An 11,126-nucleotide genomic window follows, 5' to 3' on the forward strand; every position below is an offset into this window, starting at 1 on the left:
CCCCCCCGCTGACCTATCTCGTGGCGCAGCATCCCCTCCAGCCAGTGCTGCCGGGCTCCGGCCAGGTTGATGGCCAGCGTCGGCCGGCTGTCCTCCACCATCATCACTGCCTGCGACAGGAGGTCATCAGTAAGCTGCACCACCACCTGCAGAGAAATGAGGCAAATAGTGTCAGCACGCTCATGGGAGGAGATGCTCAGCGGGGTCTTGGCTCTAAGCAGAGACCGAGATGGTGGCAGATGGTCAGAAAAAGCCACCAACGCCGCGGGCGGCACCATCCAGCACTGCTGCACCATCACCAGCTCGTGCTGCATCTCCCCAAAGAAACCACAGAGAGCAGGAGCAGGCAGGGAGGGCACTGCCAGTGCTGAGAGGATGCTGAGAGGAAATGGATGATCCCACGGTAGGGTTGAAATAACTGCTTTAATCTCTTTACAGCCAGCAAACCTGAGCAGGCACTGTGGGGGGAGCAAGCAGCTCCTGGGCAGCCTCCTCCAGCATCCCTCTGGCTCCAGCATCCCCCTTCCTCCCTGGCTCATTCCCATGGGGTCCTCACAATTTTATGGCCACATGCAATGGGCATCCTCCAGAGACCTGCCTGGTTCCACTCCTGCATCCCCACTAGCAATGGGACAACGCAGTAAATTTGGTCACCAAAACAAGCCTGCTCTAAACAACCAGCAGCGCCTGCTTTGGTATGGGCCCAACCTCTAGTCCCGCCCAGACAAATATCCCATGCGGGAACCAAGGCTCTCGCTCCATTTTCACAGACTCTCCTGCTGATTCTCCCTTTCAAGGCTCCAAGACATGAGCAGTGAGGACGGATCCATGCCAGCCTACCCTTGCAGAAGGAACTGTGTGTGCCAGCCACGATTCGCAGCAGGGACGGGCAATGCATGTGCAGGACTAGGGAACATCTTTATAGAGAAAAAAAACCCAGCTATTTTAGGAAACCTGGCCACCACAAGTGCTGGAGCCAAGACAGCTGCTCTATGTTAACAGGATTTAACATGCCAGCCAAGCAGCATTTTCTGACCATCCGACTTCAGACCTGCAGTGACTCAAGGCTGCAGCATTGCCGGAAGAGACAGCCCTGGAAGCTCTCGTATCTGAGGTTTGGCCGCGGCAATGCTTGGGACCTTCAGGCACATACCAATTTCATCTCAAAACCCTTCTGCCACATCCACGTTAACTCTAAAAAACATCTATTATTTCACAGCTGACACTTTCCAGGATGAAAATGTGCACACACATTACTACATGACAATTCTTCTCTTATTTAAAAAAAAGTAGAGGAGACTGAACGGGTTTGCTTTAACCCAGATTTATTATTGTGCAAAGCTGCTCACAAAAGCCAAAAGTGCAATGTAACAGAGCAGAGTCTACCACTGGGCCAACAAACAGCATAAAAATACTTACAGTGCAATTGCTTACCTGGATTAAAATATACCAGTGTGAAAGAGAATCCCTCCAACTCCAAGAAAAGACTTGCCAGTTCATTTCTGACGTGTATAGCTCCTTGAGCTTTATTTCTGCTCCAGTAAGCAAGTCAAAATAAATATGGGTTGCAGTTTTGCTGCCCTCTCCCACATCCAGCCACGGACCTTGGTGACCTGGGACAAACTGAGGCAGGGAACTGATCCGGACTAAAACTGGTCTTATACTCTAGGTTAGTTTCCAGCAAGATCACCATCCCCGGCCACACAAGCTCTCGTGGGGGGCTCTTGGCAGGGACAAGACTTCTGGCAGCAGCACCAGCTTCTGCTAACAGCCCTGTCCGAGGCAGGGAAGGTTACAGCTTCACAGCAAGCAGAAATAAGGAGGCACGCATGAGCCAGGTTTTGGTATGATTGTAACCAATTCCCATCTCTTAGGTCAGCTCCGTCTGATGGGAATACAGCCTGGACATCTGACATGGCAATCCCAAATGCGACTAGTGGAGGCTGAAACCCTGGGACACGGGAGGGGAAGGGGAGAGCCAGGGGACAGACTTTAAACCAAAAGAAAGAAGGGGAGGAATACATTTCATCGTCGCAGCACTTTTCCTGCTCCCTTGAAGACACTGCAGCACAGAACTGCTGCCCAGACCCTGTGACAGCCCTTGGTCCTCAGGTCTTTGCTGCCCAACCTGCAGCTCTTAGAGGGAGCGCTGGAGACGATGCACTGTGTCAGCTGGAGCTCTGCTACCAGGATACAGGATGCTTGGTTGACTGGGAGTGGTCCGCAAGGCCAGATCCACATCTTGCTGTCTTGTCACACTTCATTGTCCCTATACAGGGAAAAAATAAGCCCCAAGGAGGCTAGAATTTAGGAAACTAGATGCAGAAAAACTAACTTCTTCCCTAGGATAAACACTCCTATTCTTACACCTGCTTTCCCCCAGCCTATTAAAAAAATACCACCCCCCAGAGCTCCTCTTCTCCACTTCTCTCCATTTTCCAGTTGCTCATCCTTGGCCACGTTACGCTGGACTCCTCCAGAAGCCATCCCCAGGCGAGAGGGATTCAGCAGCTCCAGGTCCCCCGTACCAGCAGGACCTGCTGCGGAGGGCTCAGCCCAGCCGGCGTGTTTGGGGAGGCTGGTGCTTGCTTGGCATCCCACCAACAGTTCAAGTTTCCCTTGTGCAATTTCAAAAGCTATCTTTGAAAACAACACTCAAGAGCACCCGCACAAGTGAAATACTGCATAAACCCAGGATTTTAATTGTATTGAGTGTTGCATGGATAAATGCTCCATGCAGCTCATCCCTGCCGTTCTGGTGATCTCCAGCTCTCCCTTCCCATCTGCACTGGCACCTTAAATCCCACCCCTGAAGAAAACTCTTTTATTATAACCCAAATATCTGTCCATCACCTGCACATGGCTTCTTCCTCTGCTGTACCGGGAATGCCGTGTCCCAAGTCCTATGCTGCATCTTCCCTGCTGTTACCCACTTAAGCATCCTACAAGGGCTGAGCTTGCCTACAGCAGAGATACACCCTGCTTTAATAAGCATTAAGCAACATTTGCAAGAGAGTGCTCTGACTTTAAAAAAGCTAATTTTTATATTATTTTGGGGGGGCCTTTATGCTACAGGACAAGTCAATGGTCACCAGGCCAGGCATTTCCATCTTGTGGTGGTGCAGAACTTCAGTGTTAAAGCCAGAGCATCAATAGCTGCTCACACAATTCAATGTGGGCACCAAATGAGCCCAGACAAATTATGGAAAGGCAACTGCTGTCCTTCAGTCTTCACTACCATGCCGGAAGACAAGGTAGGCTGAACAGTCCAAACCCCAATTTTTTTCTTTTTCTTTTCCTATCTGGTATCACTATGCACAGGGTGAGCAAAGAGAAATGCAGCAAACAGCTGGAAAATAAGAGGTGGTGTGATGTTCAGTGCTGAAACCAGGTCTTGCACGAGCTCTTTTTAGGCAAGGCAGCAAGAGCTGAAATGAAGACCAAAGCATTCCCTGGGATACAGCATCTGGAGAAAGATCCAAGAGCACAGAAGAATCGGTTTGCAATAAGCTGGGACACTGCTGGTGGCTGAGCACAGAGGGAAGGGTGTAGTTGAAGCAACCATTCTGTGTTTTTGGAAATCAAGGAAAACTCCATGCAAAAACATCCCAGAGCCTTTAGAGGAAGAATTCAAGTCAGAGGGAGCACTGTTGATTTTGTTTTTTCCTCTCTAATGGTAAGAAAAAGTAAAGGCAACACAGAAACAGCAATGCTCAACTCAATTATATGGAGCGAAAACTACCTTTCCCTGTACAAGAGCCTGATGGCATCAAGCGAAGTGGTTAGGAAGCAGATTCAGGACGAAGAAGCATCAGCAAACGGTGCAACCCACCGCATGAGGTTTGCAACAGTTCACGATCAGGTAGGCGAATTCTCAGCAGGGGTTTTGCAGGCAGAAACAGCCCCCAACTTGGGAAGACACCGGGCTGCCATGGCCTGGGGAGAAATTCCCCATCCCTGTCCTAAGGACGGAGAGACCCCAGGACAGAGCTGGGCAGGGGAATGAGGGACGGAAAAGGACTGATCCAGGCGTTGGGAAACAGGATTAGACACCGCTCAGAGAGGATGAGAGCAGCTGCAGCCGCGGGTACAGCCGCAGGTCGCAGTCCCCCTGCGAGAGCCGACGATACAGATGCACCCGGGGGCCACCATGATGAGAAGCTGATGGGCAAAACCCCATGATGTCATTCTTTGGATGTCAGTCTGATGATGTTTTAGAGGAATTGACTTGGGTTATTTATTTTTTTTCCCCTTATTTGATAATGTGAGGATACAGCATTGCTTTGTCATATTAAACAGAGGTGCCAGGAACCACCCCGTGCAGAGCCAGCCATCTGGGAGTGATGGGAAGGGACCCTCAGCATCATCACAGACTGCAGCTATGCACGCTCCCGTTACGCTGCCCACAGCCCTTCTCTGGCCGCAGCAGCCCATCCGCCCGCTGAGCAGCACCGCTTGCCTTATTTTGGGAAACCCTCCAGCTTTGCAGGTGCTGTTAAAACAGGGGCTGCGACTTCAGCCACACTTATTCCTGGAGCAGCAATGCCAGCTGTCCAGCTTTGTGACCTCTGTTATTCTGAGCAGGATCCCCAGAGTATCCTCATGGTCCTCAAAACTTCTACTCAGCTTTTGTGGATGCAACGATGGAGAAAGAGCTCGTCCCCAGGAACCGAGGGAAGACTGCTGACAGCCCCCACGGCACGGGCTCCTGCCTCTCCCCAGCTCCCTAGTGCTGCTCAGGACCTCGCATGCCAAGAAAGCACGGGTATCGAGCAGGTCAGAGGTGGAGGGGCACCACCGATGGGATCCCAGGAGATACTAGCTAGCGCTATTTAGGCTAACAACGTTTCACAACCCCAGGGGTTGGCATGCAGAACTTACCAACGGGGCCAGGGGGTTCTTTGCTGCAAGCTGGGAACTTGCTGAAATCCACATGGAGACCTCTGAGCTCCGGCAGCGTCACCTTGGTCCTGAGCCAGAAGAAAAGCAGAAGAGCTTCAGGATCTGCAGCTCTGACCCCGACAAAGAAGCTTTTGAAGACACAAAGTTAATTATAGCGTAAATACTCACCCACGAGCATGCTGCCTGTGGTGCCGAAAAGCGGGATCCTGCCTTCGCTGATCAGCGCCGGGGACAAAGGGCAGCTGCCTGCAGCGACTGCCACCAGCCTGGCCCGCGCTGCCTGCCAGGACTGCCTGCAGGCAGCACAGGCAGCTGATGCATCAGCGGGTCAGTCTCTGGGCTAACACAACCCCCCTGCACTAGTTTCTTCTTGGGTTTTGGGGTTTTTTTAAGAAAGCCATCACAATTAGTACATATCAGGGAAGGAAATGGCATGGCAGAACAGACAGGGCACAGCAGGTGAAAGTCAGGAATTATAGATACAGGTGCGGGGAGGGACATACATGTCTGAAACCACCTAGTTCCCCGACAGGGTGTTAAATTATCAGCGACACAGAAGTTTCATCAAGTTTTGGTTCTGTATGGGGAGCAAGCTTTGCCAACATTGCTGTATCAAGAGCAGATGAAACCCTTCCCTCTTCCCCGCCCCAGAGAAATTCAGCAAAATTTGTAATGGGTAGGAATGAGCAAACCAATGCTTTAATGGTTTTAAAAGCACTTATCAAAAGTTTTGGATAAAAGGCCCACTTATCTCACATGCCGATGTGCAAACATAATTACTGAACCCTGCGTTCCCTGGAGCAAAGGGAAAATTACACAGGGCTGGAAGGAAGCCAGTTGTACACCAATATGTAAGAAAAAAAGATGGCTTTCTGCCCAGCCAGAGCTCAGTTTGGGTTAGATTAATGGAGAAAAGCAAAATAGCTGAATTTAATCAACTGATAAAAATCAAGAGATGGACCACAACTAGCAGGTCATAAGTGTAGGTCTGTAAGGCTGGCCAGCTGCTAGGTTGGGTATTAGGACTGGTTCTGGGTACTAAAAGGCATCTGAATTATAGTAAGAGATTTGCAGAAATCCCTTCTGTCCTAAGCAAAGGCTTAGGAGGATCAAGGTGCCAAATCCACATCCCAGGGACAACCCAAGGAGGCTGGAGGAGGAAGGTCCCCTGGCCAGGTGGGATCTTGAGGAACCGCTCACTCCTGCTTTTGCAGGCGTGAAATGGCCTGGGTACCCCTGAGAAAGTTGATGCTTCAGGGCAATGCTCATGAATAACCCTGTTTGGAGATGGAGGTGAAAAATCAGAGCTAAGAAAAATAGTCTGGCCAAGAGGCAGCAGCGAGGAAGCCCCCCGTGCCAGCCAGCACTGCACGGACTTCTGCCCGGCAGCCAACAGCCAGAGGCAGCCCTGCAAGCCAAAAAAAAGCAAAGTCAGCTCCAGAAATCCTTCTCAGCATTTGAACCCAGGACGGTGGAAGCATTTTGCCCACACCTTGCTAGCAGAAGGGGGAAAAAAAAAAAAAGCCCCTTAACCAAAGCTGTGGGACATCCCACGCTGGATGCTGCTCAGAGAAACCAGATTAAGAGATGCTGAACTTCCCCCCCTGCCTTCATCCCGCACGGCTACCGTCATATCTTAACCACGTATTTCACAGCTTTAAAACCCAAGCTTGGGGTTTCAAAGTGCTGTAACCTGGCACATCCCCTGGGACAGCAGGAAATCTCTCCCCCCAGCTTTGCTTTTGGACATGTGAGTGAAGGCAGCTGTTGGAGATGTCTGCCATACCACAGGGAGATGGCTTCCTGATGGTAATTGATGCCTCATGCGCACAGCAAAAGGCCACGCAGACAAGCAGCAGCTCCTCTCTCTCTCTCGGGAGATATACACTGAAAAAATCATGGGAAGTCGGTGGGGAACCAGCACCCATGTCCTAACGCCAGGGTATAGCGAACGCAGCCAAGCCGGCGCTGAAAGGACACCACAGCTCAGAGGAGAAAAGTTTCTTCTCTGTACCCAAAACACTTCCTAATCTAAGTCCTTTTTATCAGAAAATAAGTATTTTGCAGCTGTAGTTTACAAGCGATAATACAGGGACATGGATTACCTCTCCCACGCAGCCTTCCTTCTGCATGTACTTTCGGATAACGGACCAGATCTGGCACTTGCTCAACAGCCTCCCACCTGTGGCAACTTCGAAGCTCTCGTAGGTCCCGTACTTCTCCAGGACGGCACGAATGATCCTGATCGCCTGTTGCATGCAGAAACAAAACATGAGTGCAAACACCTTCCCCGCTTATAAACACATCTTAAAATACCACATGCAGTAAACCCCAGCGGAGATAATCCCTCATAAACGCCCATAAAGTGAGACGTGGTTTTGCAATCTCTAAAAAGCCAAGGAGACTGAGCCAGCTGGAAGTGGCCACCAGGACAGACGGACACTTAATGCAATCAGCACGACCCACAGTATATTCTTTCTGGTTTTTATCACCCTTGCAAGCATCTGTTGTAGGAACTGGGCAAAGCAGAAGAGAAAGAGCATCATCACAGCATGCTGCCCCTGGAGGTTAAAGCCATGATTATTTTCATCTTCTCTGCTTTCAGTTCTCCTTTCAAACTCTAGTGCTTGGGTCTAGCTTATCAGTTTGCTTTTTACGCTGAGAGTTTCTTATTGCAGTGCTGGATTGCAAGCCCAGCAGGAAAGCTGGGCATCACCAGCGTCACCCTTTGCAGCGCTGCTGCTTCCTCTTCTTCGGCTGAGGTCTCAGCGCAACCAGCCTACCGCACACCAACAGCCTTCTAATAAAAGCAGCATGTGCTATTTTATTAGCATTAACATTTACGGAGCATCTACAAAATACAAGCATTTATTAGCATGTTTCCTTCCCAAAAAGTGAGTTTGTATTTTCAAGCAATGACTTTCTCCAACCTATTAATATATACCCCAAACCAGATGATGACAACTTTGCACGAGTTCTGGAGTTTTTCCAGCAGTTTTATTGCATCTGTAAATCTGGCTGTGCTGCTGCCGAGCTTCCCAGCCCCGGGCCAAGTGCTGCTCCTGACTTGTGTGTGTTTTACCTTCTCCTGCTGAGCAAACCCCCTTTGCTCTCGTACGGGCTTCAGGCAGCAGCTGGAGCCCTGCAGAGGAGGTCCCATCCCCGCCCTCATCCCTAAGGTCTCCCAGGATCGGGAGATGGGTGCTCACCAGCAGTACCAGTACTCAAGCCATCCAATAACCTGTAGAGGGGCTTTGTGGTCTGCATCTGGTGAGCAGCCTCCCCTATCCCAGCAGACGGTCCTGATTTTCCTTCCCTGAACAGTTTTCTCTGCACTGCTGGTTTTTATTCTCGAGTCACTTATTGTGTCTTTCCAGAAGAAGTTGCGCAGGTTTTTTCTGTGTTGCTGGTTTGGGGGTTTTTTTTGGTGGTGGTGGGGGTTTTTTTGTTTGGGTTTTTTGGTTCTTTTGCTGAATGATCAGGATTGGTTTTGCAGCGCTGCAAGGTACCTCCTGCTGACAGTGGCAAAAAAAGGACCGTTTCTTCCTCCCACCTCTGCTCAACCACTTGTTCTCTCCTCCCAGAGGACCTAACATGCCAAGCCAAGAGAAACCCAGCACAGCTGGTGCCCAGGAGCAAGACGACCAAAGAGCATGCTCCTCGCTGACCTCCAGCGCATGTCCCAGCAAGCAAAATTCCTAAGATACCAAATTTGGTGTTCTGAGAGGCTGCTGAGCATCCCCAGGCAGCCCGAAGTCGTGCACCCATCATACGCAGTGGGATAACAAATCCTCCAGCCCCAGCTCCGTGCTGGTGCTGCTCATGTTCCCATTCCTGTAACAAACAGGGACGTGATCTCCAGAGTGATGAGCCTCCATGGGGCTAGAAGAATCCTTCTAGCTTATTTAAATTTTCAATTAAAAAAATAAAATAACCCCCCCAAGCATGTGCAGAGCAGCTGGTGGAGCAGCAAGCTGGAAGCAGGGAGCTGATGTTGGTTTGTCTGCTCTTGTCCAAGGATCTTGGCTTAGCAAAATGTTTCATTTATTTAAGCTCCATGATTAATGCAGGTTTTTAAAATAAAAGCAGTTTGTAGCTAATAGTTGGCTGGCAAGGGAAAAGGTTTCCCAAAAGAAAAGAGACTGGAAGGAGGTTACTGCAGGGTACGAACAAAGGAACCATGAATACCGTCCCATCACACTGTCAGTGGAAAACTTGGAGAAACACCGGTAGAAACACTTAACACTTAATATCTCTCGCAAAGGGTTTTAGGATCCAGGATGACGCCATTCACACTGGTTACGAACACTTAGTTGTATTCATTCAAAGTAATGCGCAGAAAAAAATAATCACAATATAGTAAAAGATAAATAATTGAAAGTCAACTGTACCAAAACAGAAAGCAAGGGAGGAAATAGCGCCGAAGAACTCATTTTACCGCATTACGTGGAGAACGAAATGCACTTAAATGCAGGAAGAAAACACTGAAAAGCCAGCCAGGTCTTTACAGGAGTCAGACTGTCTCCCCTGCAACAGCATCGCTGGCACCAGTTTATCTGGGGCAGAGGTACGGCAGGCACTGGAAATGACTAACTGCTTAGAAAGCTGTTTACAGAAAGAGCCTGAATCGTCACATAATAATTCAGGCAGAGATATGGGAAGTAATGCAAGAATAAGTAAACATTCAAAAAGCAATAAATAAATCGGTGAAGAAGTTGTTATTGAAACACCAGATGTAAGCTCCCAGCTAGGAGGTGGAAAGAGATGCCTCTGGCGTGCAAGTCTGGAGTCAAGAGAAGAGTTGTTTTTTATCTGCTCCCTCGGAAGCAGCTGAAAGGGGCCCGTGGGGCAGAAAGGATGCTCTTGCCAGAGGCGGGATGCCCAGCCCGAAGAGCAAGCTGGTTTTGGGGCATCGCCAGGCTCCCGGCTCCAAACCCAGAGCAAAGGGACGGAGCCGCTCCATTGCCTGCCTCGCTCTGCCTGCATCCAGGAGAGGCTCGTTTGCAGGCAGAGCATCAAGCAAGCACGCTCCTGCCCGTTTGCTCCCTGCTACCCACCCACCGTTATTACCCGTGGCAGAGAGCAAGCCGGGAATCTTTCAGTAGCCTACGAGCAATGGGGAAACAGTTAAGCAAAATAATGCAGACTCCTTAAGGGGAGCCTGCACCAACAATTATCATTCCTAACCGCGTTTGCTGATGCGTTAAGGGTGCCGCCACGCCAGACGGCCTTTAGGCCTTGCAGAAAACAAGCCGGACTTAACCCACCAGGTCATTCCGGCTAAGGACCACTTCCCATGCAGTCACCCACGCGCTCCGGCTCCTTGTCCGTTATTTCTACAATAACAAGCGTAAAAAAAAAATAACAGCGAGGTGTCCCTGAGGGAGCATCGAGCTCCTAACCACCACCAGGAACCAGTTTGATGCTGGTAGCATCACCCAGCCACTGGTATGACCATTGCCCACATTGACTGCGGAGCGCGGGCTACTCCTGCGGGTAGGCTGGGTAACCAAAAAACTTTTTAAGAACGGGGCGAGCGTGCTGAAGGCAGGATACAAAAAGCAGGGGGCCAGATCAGGCAGCAGAAGCGGGGAAGGAAAGCGGGCCGCGAGGTTCCACGTGGACCACGGACCAGCCCCCGGCCGGCCCCACCGCCAAGCGCTCCCACCCCGGTACGTCCCGTTGGCATCGCGGGGGTGACACCGCCCTAGGCGAGGACGCCCACACCTTCGCGCCTGCCGCGTTACCGCCCTGCCGGGGCGGGAGGAAGGCGGCGAGGGCGCGATCCGGGGTCCCTCCTCCTCCTCCTCCTCCTCCTCCCAGGCCGAGCATCCCTCCCCAGCCCCGCCGTGACGCTCCCCCCGCCCCCCGCTCGCGGCAGCTCAGCGGGCAGCAGTACCGGCAGGGGGACGAAGGCACCGGGGGCTCTGGCAGCTGCCCGCAGCGACGCCCGCCCCGCGCAGGCAGCGCGTGACCCGCCGGCCCCGCCTCACCTGGGCGACGAAGCGATCGGAGGCGGCTCCGTATTTATCCAGCACGGCGGCGGGGACCGGCTCGGCGTACTCGAACTGCGGGTCGTAGGCGAAGCTGGCGCGGAAGAACCGCTCCCGTTCCGCCTCCACGTTGCGGGGCCGCAGCGCCACGAGCAGGCAGGGGCTCCGCCGCCCGCCGCCTTCCTCCCCCCGCCCCCGCGCGATGTGGGGCAGGGAAGCGGCGGCGCGCAT

At 51.6% G+C, this 11,126-nt stretch overlaps 1 protein-coding gene across 1 annotated transcript in view; it reads right to left on the reverse strand.

Moving 5' to 3' along the window:
- KIAA0895L (KIAA0895-like ortholog) overlaps nucleotides 1–11,126 on the reverse strand; it is a 13,541-nt gene extending 2,415 nt beyond the window's left edge. The window contains exons 1-3 of the mRNA XM_010585187.1: nucleotides 10,896–11,126; nucleotides 7,008–7,151; nucleotides 14–146 (exon numbers count right to left, since the gene is read on the reverse strand). Of these exons, the coding sequence (XP_010583489.1) occupies nucleotides 14–146; nucleotides 7,008–7,151; nucleotides 10,896–11,126 (508 nt within the window). The remainder of the gene's footprint in view (nucleotides 1–13; nucleotides 147–7,007; nucleotides 7,152–10,895) is intronic.

The sequence above is a fragment of the Haliaeetus leucocephalus genome, unplaced genomic scaffold (assembly GCF_000737465.1).
Source record: "Haliaeetus leucocephalus isolate CR32 unplaced genomic scaffold, Haliaeetus_leucocephalus-4.0 Scaffold92, whole genome shotgun sequence".
NCBI lineage: Eukaryota > Metazoa > Chordata > Aves > Accipitriformes > Accipitridae > Haliaeetus > Haliaeetus leucocephalus.